Below are 19,827 nucleotides of genomic sequence, written 5' to 3'. Positions count from 1 at the left end.
AATCGACAAATCCTACGTGCTCACCGCAGGAGATTACGAAACCATTATTGGGCCGAGAAGGGGGTAGCAGCAGCAGCATCACCAGCAGAGGAATATCCACTATCCACTGTAGTGCTACAAATCTGTGCACCACAACGACCGGCAAGTGGTTGTTTGCCAGCCGATGATCGCGTGTTCTCTCAGCCTGGTCAGGAGGAGGACCCACAAGTCGAAGGTCCACCCAGACTAGTACGCCACTTAGTGCTAGCGAGAGTGGTGGTACATTTCGTCTTGTGACCGTCGTCGCGTCGTTGCACCAGCCTCAGCTAATCGCGTGAAAATCACTCAAGCAGGGTGGTCGTCGACCGGAGAATTTTGCGCCTGCTGCTATGTACTCGAGCCGCAATTAAAATCGGAAAATTGGAAAACTCAACGCATCAAAAAGCATGGGGAATGAAAATAAATACTGCTGAAGCACGTTCGCGGTGGTCGGGGGCGCGGGCGTAGAAATTTGAGTGAAGCGAATGTGCGCGCGAGTGCTTAATTCGGTGGAAACATTCAGTGGTTTGTTTTTTCCGCAAACGGAGTGCCAAAGGAACCGAACCGTTTTCAGTTGATTGAAGAAATAAACATGGATTTGTGATTGTAAGACACATCATCCGTGTTATGAAGAGTTCGGAAGCGATGACAAGAGCCGCGCGTCCGGAAAAGGTGTGAAAAAATCGTTTCGTGTTCGAAGCAGGGCGAGAACGCGCCAAGTGAACCCATGAAGGTGGTACTGAAAACATCTGGTGGTAGTTTTCTGAAAGTTAAGTAGCGATTCATGTTTTTCTTCCTTCCGAACAACAAAAACAAATCTTTATGAACACGAAGGGGACTTCAACTCTTCGGGAGCACATAATTTTCGAATCGCTTGATTTGTTTTCTCATTTCGCGGTGAGGTAAATAGGCGTAACACTCTTTCTTGTTTTGGGATGGGGATTTTGAAGTGTGTTTTCTCAATGTGTTCCGATTTACGAGGTTCGTAAATTTCACACAATCCCGTAGGATGACGACATGTTGTCAAGCAAACGCTGCCGCCGGGAAACCGCAATCGGAAGAATGTTGTTAGCAACATGTCGGTTTAGAATTGAAGAAAATACTGTTTAGTTGTCGGTGACTTTCTTGCCAACTGCCCATACAGAAATAGATGCCATAAACCGGGCAGTCAATTATAGGCCTCATCGATTTAACGACACACTTGAACGAAGTGGCAGAAAGAGTTCTCGGGTTTACGATCATTTTCACGAGTAAAAATGTCTATTTGTTTAAGGAATGTTTGTTTAAATCCATAAGATTTTTGTTCTCAGAAATACTCTCATCATAAATAAGGATTACACATTTGTGACTTTTGTGTACATTGTCACAATTTATGAATGTGAGAGTTCTTATGGAATAGATGTCAAAATGTGTGTTCAGCACAATAATGATGAAATTATCTTGATATCAGAGTAACACGGCACTAGACTGGTCCGAATACAAAAATGTCGAAAAGTTCCATGGGGCACCCCAACACACAAAAATATTAAAATGCTTCCGGCACAAAGAATCAGCAATAGACAAGCGTTGCTGATTATCTGTCCAAATTGCTGGATACTTCAGCAAACCGAAAAACAATTGCTGCTACACAGCAATTAGTATTACTGACCGCAACCAGCACAAAAAAAATCAGCAAAATTAACAAATTACCAGCAAACAAGAGTTGCAGTGAAGGATAAGGGTGAGAAGAATAACCGGTGCAAGATTCAACTCAATCGGCTAAAAGCTAAGTTGGTGTTCACCATTTTTCATTCTTATAAGAGGGTTTATAAGAGGGTTTTCAGGCCAAATATAGAAAATTGTATGACCTGCAGTCCTTCGTTTAACACGCCGGTATGTTATGCTCAATTGGGCTCAGAATGTAATGGATGGCGATTGATACTCTAAGCACAGACAAACAGACGTAGCACTTAGAATAAATAAATATAAATCATAATCACGGATGCATTATCGCCCAATGCTAAACATACTTTGTGTCGCAAACATGACCCTAGATGGCGGTAGTGAGTAAATGTCATACAGGAGCAAAAACGATGCGAGCGCTGCCGGTGCCTAATTTGCGTACTTCGATTATTTTAATCGATCGTTAATAAGATGGACTATGGATGGTGAGTAGAGTGAGAGGCTTGTTGAACATAGCATCGAGTTAAAAGTGTTTTTAACATATAAGTTTTATTTGAAAATAACATATTTTTGAGAAAGTAAGACGATTTTTTTAAAGAAATTGCCTATCTTTAGGCGTTCATGGGTCATTATGTAATTTACTAAACTTTATTTTATCCTATCCTATCCATACCAAATACACCAGTTGTAAAAATCTTGAGTACTTATTCAAATTCAACTTCATGAAATTTACTTTTTTCCATAATTGTTCAATCTAAGAATGTTATGCGATTAGTTGATTAACTTAAATATAAAGTTTTCAAATTTGGCTATTTCAACATTTTTTGCAAAATGTAGCAGTTCCTGGTAAGAATTTCGTTAGCAGAACTTGATACAGGTCCACTCAGAACATGTTGTAAAAAAAATAGTTCGGAATCATATGAACTGTACCTGATTTGATTGAAAAGAATAGTTGAAAAGTGATCAACTTCTCCCCAGATTACGTTACCTATTTTACGATGAGTATAGTTTTTTTAAAGAATTGTGTCGAAAAAATTGGTAATAATTTATTCTATTAATTCCACCAAGTAATCCTATAGGAAATTGCTATTCCGTTTTCTTTGAAAATCTTTCTTGAAGAATAATTCACCTTCAAGAATCTTTTAAGTGATTAAAGCAAGGATGTCATTCGGTATTTTCTAAGCACTCCTAGCAGAAATTCTTACAGTGTTGTCTCGGATGATGCAGTCAAAAGTACTTCAGAGTTCTTCAAAATATTGTTGTAAAGGCTTAATCAAATATTTCTTGAAATATTTATTCAGGAAGTCCACCAAGCATTCTATCAATTATATCTGTGGGGGTTCATCTAGAAATAGAAATTCCAGAAAAGAATTATTACAAACAATATTACAAGTTTTATTTATTGTGTTATACGTACGTTTTAAGCTGGTAAACTTTTACTCAAGTTTAATGCACATCTATAGTGCTCTGAAGTGATACGGCACTATGAGAAATCAGTTATATCATTCTGATGGTCTACGTTTAGGTAATTTCGGGCAATTAATAACTGGAAGACATGTGTAGACCCTTCCCTATCAGGGACATTAAAGTGTAGACGTCTCACATTAAAATCTGATTTAGGATGCCCCTTATGATTAGAAATTCCTAGACCAAACACAAGCTATGTAGGCAAGCAACGCTGCAAACAAAAGGCAACCTGCCAGAGAAAATACGATTACAGGATTGACTGATCGACCAACAACATTTATGGAACCTCGTCATCCTGTCATCGGAAATTGTTATCCAATAAGGTAACAGGGCAACATTTATGTTCTGTGTTGTATTTGCCCAAGTGTGATGTCTTATTTTATTACGCATTTGTGAAGTTCCACTAGAAAGGCATATTTTAATGTGCTTTTGCAGTGCTTCATTATTTTTCGTAATAACAACTCTTCAACGATTCAGAGGAAGAATAGTCCTTCTAGAATTTTTTCAAACATTCATCCATGGTTTCTTAAACCCCAAAAGGGATACCTTCATGGCCTCAGTTTCGTCACCTCGTTGAGCGTGTTCCATCAAAGACGAGCTCTGAAAGGCGCCTGGGGTCCAATGGACCCCAGGTATCCCTTTTAGGGTTAAGGAGTCAAGTATTTATCCATAGATTCTTTAAGGATTTCTCAATTATTCCCTCACAAAATTCCTTCAGAGATATCTTCAAGGATTTATCTTAGCATTTCCTCTAACATTCATCTTGGCGTTCTTTTGAAGATTTTCCAAGGAATTCTTCAAGATTTCCTTCCGAAATTTCTCGTAGGATTCCTTCAAGAATTACTGCCATGATTTCTTCGAACATTTTCTCCAAGGATTCTTCAACGAGTTTCCCTAAGGTTTTAAAAAGAGATGCAACCTAGAATTAGTCCAGGAAGTTTCGAAAGCATCCATTGGACAATAACTCAAGAATTCCTCCAATGATTCCCACATAAGTTCCTCTAAGAAAATGCGTAGGAATTCATTCGAAAAATCCTTCTCGCGTTCATCCGAAATCCATCAATTCTAGGAATTTCTCCAAAGATTCCTTCAGCAATTTTTACCAGCATGCCACTAGGAACTTATCGTAAAATTCCTATTGCTATTGGGATGACTCTTCTAAAATTCATTCGAGAAACCTTTTGTAAAACCATTTTAAGCTTCCATTGAGTAACGTTTGCATTAAAAAATGGACTTTTTTCGAAGTGAGCTAGAAAATTGTATAAGCTAAATATAAACAAGTTGTTATTTTTGTTTACTAACAGCATCTATTGGTTATGCTAAAAAAATTGGTACAGACCTTTAAACGCAGTTTTATTAAAGTTAGTGAGGATGTTGGTTGCAGTAGTCAAAAACAAACGTGTTGGCATATTTTTCGATATTTTTACCGTTTTGATCTATATGTCTATGAAAACTATTACATATTTAGTTGCGTATAATCCTTATTTCACTTCTTTTTATCAATTAACACTTCGAAATTATCGAGAAACTTTTGAGAAATAAGAATTCCATGTTGCCCCAAGTGTCAAAAAACAGCAAATTTCGACTTATAATTTTATCATGCTAAACATCGTTGGAGAGCCATGTCAAAACAGAATATAATCACCCCTATTATGTTCCCGAATGAAGTGTTTAAAAAAAAAAATGAATAACTATATCTCTCCTGAACATTTGGTGCAATTGATGCAATAGTTTACCAATTTTTTAATGGAAATTTTGTTACCCAAAAAGAAATATGATGTGACCGAATTTTCTTAAAAGTGCCACCCTACTTCAAAGTCCCAGTGAATGTGAAATGATCACAATCATCTAAGTTTTTCATATATTTTCATCAACCATGCAAAGATATACTCGTACAAGTTTTTGAGCAATTTTATCTCAATGGAGCACAGAGGTACACTGCAATGCAATGTATGCCCTCAGTAGAAAATCATCGGGAATAACATGAAATTTTTCAACATGGTATCACATTTATTGGAATAACTCCACAATTAATGCATATATCTTTATGAAAATTGGAATGGAAATAGTAAACAAGTTGTAAAATCGGGGAAAATTTTTAAATATGACTCTTTAGTGTAAAACAACTTCATGAGACATGGGTGAAAAAAGTCCATTTTTTTAATGCAAACGTTATTTTTTCAGGATTTATTATTGAGTTCTTCAGAATTTCCTCCAAAAAAACGTTTAAAAAGTTATTTGAGGATTCCTGGTAGAGTCACCATGCCCTTAGTAATCTTACGATCCAAAATTTTTCCTATGTATTTGAAAATAAAGCTATTACGGCACCGATTGAGTCATTACTTATTTGTTATCATTCGTACTCTTTTTCAACAACAAAAAAAAAATACATAATATAAGACACAAAAAACAAAAAGGATTTTTTTTTTATTTTGAGCAGGCTTGGAAAGCGTCAATGTCAACACGAGTCGTCACGTGATTTTTACAGAAGTGCCTCTCTCAATGTCATCTAATCAGGAGACGATGATCAAGAGAGTCTAACAATATTCGTTCATTACTCGGTCATGACGGAGCGTGACATGGTTGTAAACAAGGCAACCACTAGTACATAAATGGATTTGTTATTGTTTGAATCTTTTAAGGCTCAAATAACCATCATTCAGTCATCAGCAATCATCAATTTTTCAATAGCAGTTTTCTTCTTCCGAATCGCAAAACTGTCACTAAAAATTATTTCACTGTTATCCAGATGGCGGCCAGAGTGCAATGATAAATTTTTATTAACATTGGTTGAGATTTCAGCGAGAAAACTGCTTTTGAGTTTTTGCCAAACGATGATGGTTTGTTTCCTCTTAAATCATGAACACATGCCTTCTCTATCTATTAAATACAACGACTAGCCTAAATTCGCTTGGACCAAGGGAAAATTTTTATTTCAAAACAATATGGAAGTGATGATGAATTAACCTGGGCTTGTTAGGGGAATATCTGTAAATAAAAAGAAAATCGCGTTAAGTACTGTTCCTTTGAATTCCACTAAGAATTTGCATCCTTTGACAGATACGTATTTCGACCTCAATTGTAAGGTGGTCTTCCGTGTCTTGTACTTGACTCGACTGGAAGTTTTCGTCATGACGCTTGATTATTGCGAAATGACATGACGGAAAGCGCGAGTTCTCGTTTCATTTTGTGACGATGAAAATGCCTACTTGTTCATCGTTATGGGATGGTCACTACCCAGGACTGATTTTGAGTAGAAAAACAATGGAAGCGTGCTCAGTAAAGGAACAGGTACCCTATATTGAAAAAAAAAGCGTCCAACATAAAGCCTGTATCCGCAATAATCGGGACACAGAAGTACGGCTGTAGCTCTATAATGAATCGGTAAAATTGGCCAAATAATTGACTGAGACCTCTTTGGTGTATGTTTATTATGTGTGCCAAATTTAATAAAAATCGATGTATTACTTTTAACTGTGGATGTAAAACAAACAAACGTAGTTTTAAGTATTTTGTACAATCATGGCCAATTTTCATAGAGACACTACCTTGTAAGATTTCATGAACTTTGATCAATTGGTTTGAAAGCTACTGGTGTTGATAGGGGTACGTGTTAGTGAATTTTTTCGTGTTTTTCATATGCGATATTTGCCTATTCATAACTTTTGAATTTCTCTGCCAATTTTTATGAAATTTTCACAGAAGATAGTTAATTATGTGTATATTATGCCTCCAAAATTTGATGATAATTGGTGTAGTACTTTCAATAGTACCATCGAAACAATAAATGGTGCTGACGGTTTGCTGTCAGAGGGGCTAAAGTCAAGTTCAGTACTAATACATGTTTCGACTATAACATTGTTGATAGTGCATCAATTTTTTTTGAAATGTTGCCTATGCAACAAATGTAGATTGGGAGATTTGTCTTCAAAATTTCAGCCATTTCCTTTGCCAAATTCAAAAGTTACAGCGCTGACAAGCAAAACCAGGGGCTGTACAAAATTCAATGGCGCACATTCTACTCTTTCATTGCTACGACAAAAAGTACTGCACCGATTCACATGAAATTTTGTAGGTGCAATGAACACATCTTAAAATGTTATTAGACCAAATTTTAATAATTTTAATGTATCTTTTGCCGCGTTACAGCTGTATTTCTGTGTCCCGATTATTGTGGAAACAAGCTTTAGCTGTGGTCCTCACAAGTTCCTACCTCATGCTTCCACGGGTCAAACAATGACAAAGACCGCCAGCTAAAAGTTGTGTGCTTAGCTGGTAGTGCAGCCTGGGCACTGTTGTCCTTCTGATTTCAGCTAGATTGAGGAGATACGTCCCGAGCGTCTGTTCACCAAGGAGGTGCGGCTCAAACAGCGTCTGTTCTGGCATCCAGCGGTTGAGTATGAAATGCTGTATTGCGTCAGCTATACCTAAGAAGGCAGCCCCTTCAACGCAATATAGGCAGCGCAGCCCCGGTAAGGTAGCCTGCTGAAAACCTTCAAACACCCAAAAAAGCAATAGTAGAGTAAACGGATTGATTCAACGACAACAGACCCGGTAACGAATAAAGGACAACGATTGGAAAGTCGGATCTTGGAACGTGAGAACTTTGAATGAACCCGCACGTGTTGGGCTCCTGGCTCGTGAACTGCAGAATGTCGGCGTTAATGTGACCGCTATCCAGGAGATACGCTGGCCCAAAACTCGAGAACGCGAATTCCGAGCGGTGGATCCCATCGCCAACACTTCATTCAAGTACCACATCTACTACAGCGGCGGCGCACAGTGGAGCACCTAGTACATTAAAACTGATCAAAATTATTTTGACGCATTTTCACAACCCAAATGCAACCCAAATTAGTAATGAAACGTATTTCATAGTTTTCGTATTTTTTTTATTTCGTCATTAGGGTGACCAATTTTAGTCAAGATTTTTTGAAACTAAAATTTTTCAAAAAATTACAACTTTTGAACCAGTTGACCGATTTTAAACTTCTTTTTTTTTGCTTGAAAGCTGTTGAATTCTAGTTTTCAGCAAAAATACGTTCAGAGGGCCAAATAGTGTTTTAAGGCAAATAATATCATATAATATAATAATTATCACGATTTTTTCAAAGTGTTGCAACTTTTGAAATCGGAAACATCCGGAAGGTTTGCTTTCTGCATTTGAAAGAGAAACAATAGTTTTATCATACACTAAAAGCAGATTTTCCGGAAACAGCCGGAAAATCAACTTATTTCATTTTGAATGTACGGTAAAGGATTCTATCAAATATTTTTTTCAATATTTTCATATATTATATGTAAATTCAACGCCAATTTGTTTGGGTTTCAAATTAACAGAATAACGACATTAACCTTCTTTAACAAACTGCATCGTTGAATTGATTGACTATCGATTTAATTCACTTTGTACGGTCAAAACTAGCACGCGCTGTGAGTCATATCAAAGAAAACGGCTAACATTCAGCTTCACTAAACCTCTTCTGATAAGCGTAAACAAAACATTTGGACACTGCTTAGCTGTCAAACGATTACACGATAACTACACTTAGCAAAAACACAACGGAAAACCCAATTACTTCATTTTGAGTTTTTCCACTTATGATCAGGTTTTGATGTGATTTACTCCAATGTGCGGCGATAAGGCAGAACGCGGAGTTGGCTTTATAGTGATCGGGAAGCAGATGAAGCGAGTTATTCGGTGGAAGCCGATAAGCGACCGAATCTGTGTGTTGAGGATGAAGGGCAAGTTCTTCAACTACAGCCTGATCAGCATCTATGCGCCAACGAACGACAAACCCGATGATATGAAGGATGAGTTCTATGAGAGCCTTGATAAGGCCTACGGAGTGTGCCCAAAACAAGATGTCAAAATAGTCATCGGAGATGCAAATGCGCAATGGGGCAGAGAAAGTTTCTTTCGGCCTGTCATTGGAACGGAAAGCCTTCATTCTGTTACCAACGATAATGGTCTGCGCCTTGTGACATTCGCTGCTGCTAGAGGGATGGCAATCAGCAGTACCTACTTCGCACGTAAGAATATCCGAAAACACACCTGGCTACACCCGAGTGGTGACACTTGCTCCCAGATAGACCACGTGCTGGTCGACGGGCGACATTTTTCGGACGTCATAGATGTGAGGTCCTACAGAGGCCCGTCACGAGTTCAAGAAACAACAGGACGATGCGTTTCAATATCCAGCGCTTGTCAGTCGAAGGGGTTGCTGCACAGTACCATCAGAAGCTAGACGAGAGGATAGGAGAGACCAACGGATCTGGAGATGTCAACAGCTTATGGGGAATTATCCACGAAGCAGTGACAACAACAGCGCAAGAGGTGATTGGTACCGCTCAGTGACGCCAACGTAATGGTTGGTTTGACGATGACCGCCAACGAGTGACGAACGAAAAGAATGCCGCCAGAAGTCGAATGCTAGTGGCCGGTACCCAGCAGAACAGAGAGCGGTACAGGGTTGCAAGAGCGAAAAAGAAACGAATCCACCGCAGGAAAAAAAAAAAAAACGGCAACACGAAGAGAGTATTATGGCTGAAGCGCAGGAAAGTATGGACAGGAACGATATGCGGAGGTTTTATGCAACTGTCAATGGCGCGCGGGACAAGACTGCGCCGGTGCCCGCCATGTGCAATGACCGGGAAGGAAATTTGCTGACAGACAAAACAATGGTAGCAGCCAGGTGGAAGGAGCACTTCGAAGATTTGTTGAATGGTAGCAGCGAAGGAGCACCCAGGAACAGGATTAACATAATGGATGACAGTCAAGCAGTGGAACCACCAACACTGGATGAGGTTTTTTTTTCTCTGTTCGGGACATAACCACTGCGACCAATATTTGATCTATTGTGGTATACCCCGTGTCCTTTGTATAGTGCATGTCGTATTACTTTATCACCATTGAGAAGTTATAAAGTATTCGGTTTTGTTAGAGTAGTCATTTGGATTGGATTTGGATGAGGTTAAAAGGGCCCTTAAGGAGCTGAAAAACAGCAAGGCTGCTGGGAAGGACGAGATCCCGGTCGAACTTCTTAAGGGGCTGTCCATAAACCACGTGGTCATTTTTTTGGGACTTTTCAAACCGCCCCCCCCCCCCCCCCGCGTGGTCATTTGTCCATACAAAATTTTTAATTTGTCCATACAAAATAGTCATTGGCCGAACCCCCCCCCCCCATGACCACGTGGTTTATGGACAGCCCCTAAGCACGGATGCGAGCAGGTACATCAATCAATCCATCAGATTATTACAAAGATTTGGAAGGATGAAGAATTGCCCACCAGTTGGTTGCATGGCCTCATATGCCCAATCTACAAGAAAGGGCATAGACTGGAGTGTGCCAATTACAGAGGGATTACCCTTTTAAATTCGGCGTATAAGATACTGTCGTGTGTCCTGTTCAACAGATTGCGACCTCTTGAGGAGTCCTTCGTCGGCGAATACCAGGCTGGTTTTCGTGAGGGCCGATCAACGACGGATCAAATGTTTACCCTGCGGATGATCCTAGATAAATTTCGGGAATATAACTTGCAGACTCACCATCCGTTCGTTGATTTTAAAGCAGCGTACGATTCAGTGAAAAGAAATGAGCTTTGGCAGATAATGTCAGAACATGGTTTTCCGGCGAAACTAATTAGGCTGATACGCGCAACGCTGGATGGATCAAAATCAAGTATTCGGATCGCGGACGAAGTGTCTACGTCGTTTGTGACCTTGGATGGATTGAAGCAGGGGGATGCTCTTTCAAATTTATTGTTCAACATTGCACTCGAAGGAGCGATTAGGAGGTCAGGCGTGCAGAGGAATGGCTCTATCATCACACGGTTGCACATGCTCCTCGGTTTTGCGGACGATATTGATCTCATCGGCATCGATCGTAGGGCAGTGGAGGAAGCTTATGCTCCTCTGAAGAGAGAGACAGCGAGGATAGGCTTGACGATTAACTCTACCAAGATGAAGTACATGATAGCGGGTAGAGACAGAAGCAGGCCTAGTGGTGTTAGTGCTGAGGTAGTGATTGATGGGGAAGTGTTTGAAGTTGTTGAAGAATTTGTTTATCTTGGAACACTTGTGACATGTGACAATGACGTTTCCCGTGAAGTGAAAAGGCGTATTGCAGCTGCGGATTGCGTAACCAGCTTAGGTCCCGTAACTTGCAAACGCAAACAAAATTCGCTCTGTATAAGACGCTGATTCTTCCGGTTGCCCTCTACGGTCACGAAGCGTGAACGTTAAAGGAGGTAGACCGAAAAGCTTTTGGAGTTTTTGAGCGCAAAGTGCTGCGCACAATTCTCAGTGGGAAACAAGAAAATGGGGTGTGGCGCAGACGCATGAATCACGAGTTGTACCAAGTGTACGAAGATGTGAATATTGTGAAACGTATAAATTACGGCAGACTTCAGTGGGCTGGACACGTAGTGCGAATATTCAGCAGAGAACCCGGTAGAGGTAGGCGACTTCTTGGGCGGCCGCGAACTCGCTGGCTGCACGCCATTGAAGAAGATCTACGATCCCTACACGTTCGGGGAAACTGGAGGAACATCGCCCAAGACCGACGAAGATGGTGCTCTACTATACGCTCTGCGTTGAAGTAAAGTTACTTTGTAGCGAACAAGGTTTCAAGGTAAGTAGGAATTATCTAAGAATGCATCTAGATTAGAGTTGCCCACACTTATATGAAAAATATTGGTATATTGACAGTGGTTGTTTATGTCATATAACCAACGACCGCTCATTCTTCACGAAGTTGGATAGCAGCAAGTGCGTCGATGTGGCGCTGGCAGATGGCTCTGCCACGAAGTCCCACGGAATTGGTGAAGGCCTAGTGAAGTGCGTGAACGTGGCAGGAAATATCGTCAATATACGGCTGACGGAAGTGCTGTACATACCGACTTTAGACAGTGGACTGATTTCCGTGCAGAAGTTGACGCAGAAAGGCTTCGGAGTGGATTTTGTCACATTGGGCTGTGCAATAAGGAGTGACGAAGGAGAGAGTGCTGCAGTGGGCGAAGTGTACGGGAATTTGTGTGTGCTGAAGACCGTCGAATTTTTGAAGCTGCGTAAGGAGACTCATCATCCGAAGAACTGTCAACACATTTGGCAGAGTTCTTCGAACAGGAAGTCGTACAGGAGGAGCAATTTGAACGTGAAGGCAGAAAGAGCACAGAGGAACAGGAGGAGCATCCGGAAGAATCTGAAGATGAATTCTATGGATGCAAAGATGAACCGGAAATAGAACAGCGATTGGAGAAGCGATCGACTAGAGGCAATCGTCCACGGTGATGATTTGTGGTTACGTCGTTGGAGTACTCGTTAATAAGGTCCGATGTTCTAAGTGTGCTAGATGTTTGTGTAAGATGTTTGTATTATTTGTAAGAAGATCATTGTAAATAATACGATAGCTTAATAGAATTGCCGCAGAAGATGTCGAGAAGGAGTGTTGGGAGTGCGACATCTGTCTCCCCATCTATGGGCGGCAATGCGAGAGAGACATTGACAATAGGTTTTGCATTATACAGTTCACTGTAAGAGTCCGTGCAATAAACATCGCTGTTTCGAACGTCGTCGTTTCCCACTGTTTACGCGTTATACCGAAAGTTCCCCGGATTGATTCCTTGTTCCGTCGTCGGTATAGATTCCGCTGCACGACCAGTCCGTCGTGGTCCACCTCGCTCTACAAAAGTTGCTGCGGATAAAATAGTTGTTTTCATTGGGTCGCCGGGAAATATCAATAAAACAGATAAATATCAATAAACGGTGATTAACACATCCAATGTAATGATTTTTTACCTGGTCTGAACTGTTCTAGAAACAACTACATAATTATACATAGAAACCTATTCACAGCTATTTAACACTGATTTCTTTGATCAGACTGTCATGAATGGTGTTGTATGATTATAAGTTGCTAACAACCGCTTCGAACAAAAAAAGGCAAAACGTGCTCCACTACAGCACGTTTTCTTTTGCATTTTTTATGCCTCGCACCGATTGAAACTTATTGAGACAATGTCAGTGTACACTTCTTTGATTGCAACCACTAGTTCAAGGCGAGGCTTGTTACTTTCGCATTTCCCACAGAAACATAATCATCGAGTAGGACTTATTCATCAGGTCGGTGAACTTCTCCTGCGTGAATTCGAAGTATCCACCAGCGCTGAATCGGACATCCTGACTGCCAACGGTCATCATGGTCAGAATCTTGGCTCGTACGGCCCGGTACTGGTGTTCAAATTGGTGGCAATGTTGGAGGTGGTCGGGCCAATCCATCTCGTGGGCTGATTGACCGATGGATTTGTACTGTTGGAAAGAGGGAGTTAACTGAATTGTGGGACTTGTACTGGATGACGGACTGCATCTTACCGCATCGGATAGTTTGGTGGTGAAAAAGGTGAATACGAAACATTCCAAGGTCAGGACGATTGTGTAGTGGCAGATTTGGTAGATGTACAGGTTGATGTGATTCAGGTTGGAGATCAAGAAGAATGCTCCGGAGGCGATGTTAAGCGTGGCTGTATAGTAGGTTATGAGGAATGAGCCCTCCAGCAGAGGGCGGATGTCGATCAGATGCCGTAGAATGGTTCTGTGTTGGATGATACACTTGTCGAACTGGTGGTTGAGAGTTGTCCAGAATTGTTCGTCTGAACTGGACCTGGAAGGTCCAATTGTCTCAAGCTTGAGAATAGTAGTTTTAAAGAGTTCAGCCACAGCTTTTGACAAAATTTCACACTCGGCTGTTAGTCCAGTGAGGAGCATAACGATTACGAAAAAGTTAGTTGCGAGGTCAATTACAATTTGGATGATCATCAGAAGGTAGATCTTTTGCGCTACGATGTCTAGCACGTAGTTTCCGAATTTGAAAGGAATTCGAAGCGGTGCTGTGGGCTGAATTATGAAAATTGGAGCTGTCATGAGGCAAGAATTGGTGACAAACAGGAGTACAATTCGATGGATAAAGAGGTACACCTTACGTCGAATCTTGAATGCGACCTCATTTTCTCGACAGAACTTCCGGCTGTTAAGATAGCGACGCAGATTCGTGAGTTTCTCGTAGTTCCATCCAATAACTAGTGTTCGGCAGAGGACAATGATCAATCCGGCACCGATCTGAATGGTGTTCATCAGAATCTCTAATCTACTCTCGTTCATCATCTGCCAACATAAGTTCCATATCAAAAGGACGCACGTCGTAACAAGAACTACACGAGTCAGATACCACCACGGTTTAACATTTGAATTTTGTTGATTGAAATGAAGTCCTCCTACCATGGCATAGAAGTCATGCAGTATGAACAGGTCCTTATCATTGGTGAACTTCGCATTGAGAGCTTCGCAAACTTGTCCAAAAATCCATCGAAATTGGTCCCGACAGATGTGTAGAAACTTGAATGCCATCACGTACCAACGTCTCCAAACGTTTGCTTTCTACTTGTTTCTAACCGAGGGCCACATTTTGTAACAACCAATAACCAGAACCACTCAATCAGACTAATTCATTTCATATTCCATTTGATACAATCTGAACCTAGTGCCCTTATTGAATCCACGTGCACAGACGGACATTTCAACTCATCTATCTTTCAACTTTATCCCACAGCCGAAGCCGATTCGATAGGATGCGTCGAAGTGCTGGCCACCGTCTGCTCGACCATCCTGATGGTCCTGACCTTGCCGATATCGATTTTCCTCTGCTTCAAGGTCGTCCAGGAGTACGAACGGGCCGTCATCTTCCGGCTTGGTCGGTTGAGGTAAGTGTGATACGGCTATACTAATTCAAATTAACCTTCTATATGAGAAAGAGCTTCGGCTTCGGTAAACCTGAGCGTCTGATCCCCATGTTAGGGGCGGCTGATCAACGTCCGAGTGCCAGGGAAGGACTCTAAGCTCAACTGTACACTACGGTCCTCCGGAAAGTAGGGAATTGGTGTCAGGCCCTACGAGCCAGCCGTAAAAAAAATGTATCGGAAAATCAGCAACAGAATAATACGAACCGAGACCAACGGCAACGACCTCAGCGAACAAAAAGGACTTGCGATTGGAAACTCGGTATGTGGAAATGCCGATCTCTCAACTTCATTGGGAGCACCCGCATACTCGCCGATCTACTGAAGGACCGCGGGTTCGGCATCGTAGCGCTGCAGGAGGTGTGTTGGACAGGATCCATGGTGCGAACTCCTCCTCTTCTTGGCGTAACGTCCTCACTGGGACAAAGCCTGCTTCTCAGCTTAGTGTTCTATGAGCACTTCCACAGTTATTAACTGAGAGCTTCCTCTGCCAATGACCATTTTGCATGTGTATATCGTGTGGCAGGCACGAAGATACTCTATGCCCAAGGAAGTCAAGGAAATTTCCTTTACGAAAAGATCCTGGACCGACCGGGAATCGAACCCGTCACCCTCAGCATGGTCATGCTGAATACCCGTGCGTTTACCGCCTCGGCTATATGGGCCCTTGGTGCGGACGTTCAGAGGTAATCATACGATCTACCAGAGCTGCGACAACACATGCGAGCTGGGAACAGCTTTCATCGTGATGGGTGATATGCAGAGGTGCGTGATCGGTTGGTGGCCGATCGACGAAAGAAAGGTTGAGGATCAAGGGCCGATTCTTCAACTTCAGCATAATAAACATGCACAGGCCACACTCCGGAAGTACTGCGCATTTTACGCGCAGTTCGAACGCGAATCGACCGCTGCTCAAGCTTCGACATCAAGATCATCATAGGAGATTTAAACGCTCATGTAGGCCAGGAGGAGGAATTCAGACCGACGCGTTGCAACGATTGGAAAGTTCAGCGCCCACCAGCAGACGAACGAAAACGACCTACGACTTATTGATTTCGCCGCCTCCAAAAATTTGGCCATACGTAGCACCTTTTCCAACACAGCCTCCATTATCGTTACACCTGGAGATCACCACAGCAGACGAAATCTCAAATCCCCACGTTCTGATTGACGGACGGCACTTCTTCGACATTATCGACGTCAGGACCTATCGTGGCGCCAACATCGACTCCGACCACTATCTGGTGATGGCCAAACTGCGCCCAAAACTCTCCGTCATCAACAATGTACGGTACCGGCGACCGCCACGGTACAACCTAGAGCGACTGAAACAACCGGATTTCGCCTCAGCATACGCGCAGAATCTCGAGGCCGCGTTGCCAGACGAGGGCGAGCTCGATGAGGCCCCTCTAGAGGACTGCTGGAGTACAGTGAAAGCAGCCATCAACGACGCAGCCGAGAGCACCATCGGGTACGTGAAACGGAACCGACGGAACGAATGGTTCGACGAAGAGAGCAGAACGGTTTTGCAGCAGCGCGGGCGGTAATGCTGCAGCAAGGAACTCGACAGAACGTGGAACGTTACAAACAGAAGCGGAAACAGCAGACCCGCCTCTTTCAGGAGAAAAAGCGCCGCCTGAAAGTAGTGGAGTGCGAAGAAATGGAATTGCAGTGCCGTTTTCAAGAAACACGGAAGGCAACGGCTTCGGGCCGCGAGCCGAAATATACAGAGATAAAGACGAAGACCTCTTGACGGACGGACGTGAGGCTTGACGTGAGGTGATCGAGAGGTGGAAGCAGCACCTGAACGGCGTGAAGAACGTAGGCACGGGAGACCACAGCAACGGAGGACACGACGACGCCAGTGCAGCGGAGGACGGAAATGAACCAACTCCCACGCTGAGGGAAGTTAAGGAGGCCATTTACCAGCTCAAAACCAACAGCAAGCTCAAAACAAAGCAGCTGGTAAGGATGGTATCGCAGCTGAACTCATCAATATGGGCCCAGAAAAGTTGGCGACCTGTCTGCATCGGCTGATAGTCAGGATCTGGGAAACCGAACAGCTACCGGAGGAGTTGAAGGAAGGGGTAATCTGCCCATTCACAAGAAAGGCGACCACTTTCAAAGTGAGAACTTCAGGACGACCACTACAAAGTGCTATCCCAGATCATCTTCCGTTGTCTGTCACCTAAAACTAATGAATTCGTGGTAAGTTATCAAGCCGGCTTCATCGACGGCCGGTCGACAACGGATCATATTTTTACCGTACGGCAAGTCCTCCACAAATGCATTGAATACCAGGTCCCAACGCATCACCTGTTCATCGACTTCAAAGCGGCATACGACAGTATCGCTCGCGCAGAGCTGTGGAGAATCATAGACGAAAATGGCTTTCCTGAGAAGCTGACTAGACTGATTAAAGCAACGATGGACGGTGTGCAAAACTGCGTAAGGGTTTCGGGTGAACTATTTGAATCTCGCCGGGGACTGCGACATGGTGACGGACTCTCATGCCTACTCGTCAACATCGCTCTGGAAGGTGTGATGCGACGAGCCGGGCTCAACAGCCGGGGAACGATTTTCACAAAATCCGGTGAATTTGTGTGCTTTGCGGACGACATGGACGTTATTGCAAGAACATTTGGAACGGTGACAGAGCTGTACACCAGCCTGAAACGTGAAGCAGCAAAGGTCGGACTGGTGGTGAATGCCTGAAAAACAAAGTACATGATGATAGGCGGAACCGAACACGACCGGATCTATCTGGGTAGTAATGTTACGATAGACGGGGATACTTTCGAGGTGATGGAGGAATTCGTCTACCTCGGATCCTTACTGACGGCTGACAACAACGTGAGTCGTGAAATTCGGAGGCGCATCATCAGCGGAAGTCGGGCCTACTACGGGCTCCAGAAGAAGCTGCGGTCGAAAAAGATTCACCCACGCATCAAATGCACCATGTACAAAACGATAATACGACCGGTGGTCCTCTACGGACACGAGACATGGACCATGCTCGAGGAGGACCTGCAAGCACTTGGATTTTTCGAGCGACGCGTGCTAAGGACGATCTTCGGCCGTGTGCAGGAAAACGGTGTGTGGCGGAGAAGGATGAATCACGAGCTCGTTGCACTTTACGGCGAACCCAGCATCCAGAAGGTGGCCAAAGCCGGAAGGATACGGTGGGCAGGGCATGTTGCAAGAATGCCGGACTACAACTCTGCAAGGTTGGTATTTGCTACTGATCTGGTTGGCACAAGAAGGCCTGGAGCGCAGAGAGCACGATGGGCGGATCAGGTGGAGCGTGACCTGGCGAGCATTGGGCGCGACCGAGGATGGAGAGCGGCAGCCACAAACCAAATATTGTGGCGTACTATCACCGACGAAGTACTATTGTTGATTATGTCTTGTTTTAAATGTGATGTTGAACAAATAAATGTATGTAATGTAACGTAACCTATGTATGTATGAGAAAGAGCTTCAAATTTTCTCACGTCAATTTTTCTTCCAGATCCGGCGGAGCCCGCGGTCCCGGTGTGTTCTTCGTGCTGCCATGCATCGACAACTACTGCAAGGTCGATCTGCGTACCGTATCGTTCGACGTGCCTCCCCAGGAAGTCCTGACGCGTGACTCCGTGACCGTGTCCGTAGATGCCGTCGTGTACTACCGTATCCGTGACCCGTTGAATGCCGTCGTCCAGGTGGCCAACTACAGCCACTCCACCCGCCTACTGGCGGCCACCACCCTGCGTAACGTCCTCGGTACCCGAAACCTCTCGGAACTCCTGACCGAGCGGGAAGCCATCTCGCACTCGATGCAGGTCACCCTGGACGAGGCCACCGACCCCTGGGGCGTTCAGGTCGAACGCGTTGAAATGTAAGTCCTGTTTCTCAAAGATTCATAGGACATACTTACCCCAAACCCCCCAATCCATTTACAGTAAGGACGTCTCCCTGCCGGACTCGCTGCAGCGTTCGATGGCTGCCGAAGCGGAAGCTGCCCGTGAAGCCCGTGCCAAGGTCATTGCCGCCGAGGGAGAAATGAAGTCATCCCGAGCGCTGAAGGAAGCTTCGGACATTATGTGCGAAAGTCCGGCTGCGCTGCAGCTCCGTTACCTGCAAACCCTGAGCAGCATTGCCGGCGAGAAGAACTCCACCATCGTGTTCCCGTTGCCGATCGAGCTGATCGGACCGTTGATGAACATCACCTCCAGCATCACCAGCAAGATGGCGGCAACTCCGTCGTCGACGGCTACGACGACGGCGGTGGCTGATTCACGCCCGGGCGAAGTGATTGACTAGCATTTAACGAAGGAGTGTAGGCGGATATGGCAATTTGATTCTTTGTAGGAGCGGTGGGAGATTGTTGAAACGTGGTTAACCGATACTGTTTTTGAGAAAAAATACAAATGTTAAAGCAAGAAATACACACATATATGATAAGTAATAACATAACTTAATATCGAAACGTGCCAAAATTAAGCGGACAAATTAACTTGTGAATACGGTAAGCAAAGATTTACGGTAGTTGGTAGCATATAAAACTAACTAAAAGCGATTTTCTAAGCTCTAGGTGTTGTAAATACAAGTTTACATATTGAAAGTTTTGTTTCCTTTTCTTGAGAAATCCAATACTGTGTCATTCAATTATTTCAACTTCTCACCGCTTAACCTAACCTTCAGATCTACACACTACGCGAGCGATTCCAGTTGGCAGCCGTTTCCATAGTAAGGGGTTGGGATCTGAAGGATTTGGTGTTGAGTTTGAACGGAAATTTTAATTATGGTAGGAGACCTTCTGGTGGGGCTTTTTACTATGGAATTCAAGCAACATTTTGGTGGGGATCTCTAAATAATCTTGGAAGAACTTTTTTTCGTCTAAATTAA

The 19,827-nt window shown here is 43.3% G+C and overlaps 2 protein-coding genes across 6 annotated transcripts in view; one reads left to right on the top strand and one right to left on the bottom strand.

Moving 5' to 3' along the window:
* LOC109419190 (band 7 protein AGAP004871) overlaps nt 1-19,543 on the top strand; it is a 177,170-nt gene extending 157,627 nt beyond the window's left edge. For all 5 annotated transcript variants that reach the window (XM_029867153.2, XM_062859515.1, XM_019693399.3 and 2 more), the window contains 3 exons: nt 14,754-14,904; nt 18,452-18,817; nt 18,882-19,543. In XM_029867153.2, coding sequence (XP_029723013.1) covers nt 14,754-14,904; nt 18,452-18,817; nt 18,882-19,242 — 878 coding nt within the window. In that variant the 3' untranslated portion in view covers nt 19,243-19,543. The remainder of the gene's footprint in view (nt 1-14,753; nt 14,905-18,451; nt 18,818-18,881) is intronic.
* On the bottom strand, nt 10,365-14,745 carry LOC134291581 (uncharacterized). The gene is made up of 2 exons (XM_062859514.1): nt 13,520-14,745; nt 10,365-13,456 (listed from the first exon to the last, which is right to left on the bottom strand). The coding sequence occupies exons 1-2, from the start codon at nt 14,549-14,551 to the stop codon at nt 13,217-13,219; spliced, it is 1,272 nt and encodes a 423-aa protein (XP_062715498.1). The 5' UTR covers nt 14,552-14,745; the 3' UTR covers nt 10,365-13,216.
* Nucleotides 19,544-19,827: the final 284 nt, after the last annotated feature.

This window comes from Aedes albopictus, chromosome 3 (assembly GCF_035046485.1).
Source record: "Aedes albopictus strain Foshan chromosome 3, AalbF5, whole genome shotgun sequence".
Lineage (NCBI taxonomy): Eukaryota > Metazoa > Arthropoda > Insecta > Diptera > Culicidae > Aedes > Aedes albopictus.
This window is presented reverse-complemented; position numbering and strand designations above follow the sequence as displayed.

Bases quoted from the DNA above. Each gene is read 5' to 3' on its own strand.
- LOC134291581 (XM_062859514.1), bottom strand. From the start codon at position 14,551: ATGGCATTCAAGTTTCTACACATCTGTCGGGACCAATTTCGATGGATT. The intron at 13,457-13,519 runs GTAAGATGCAGT...TCTTTCCAACAG, and splicing joins CCACCAAACTATCCGATGCG to TACAAATCCATCGGTCAATC.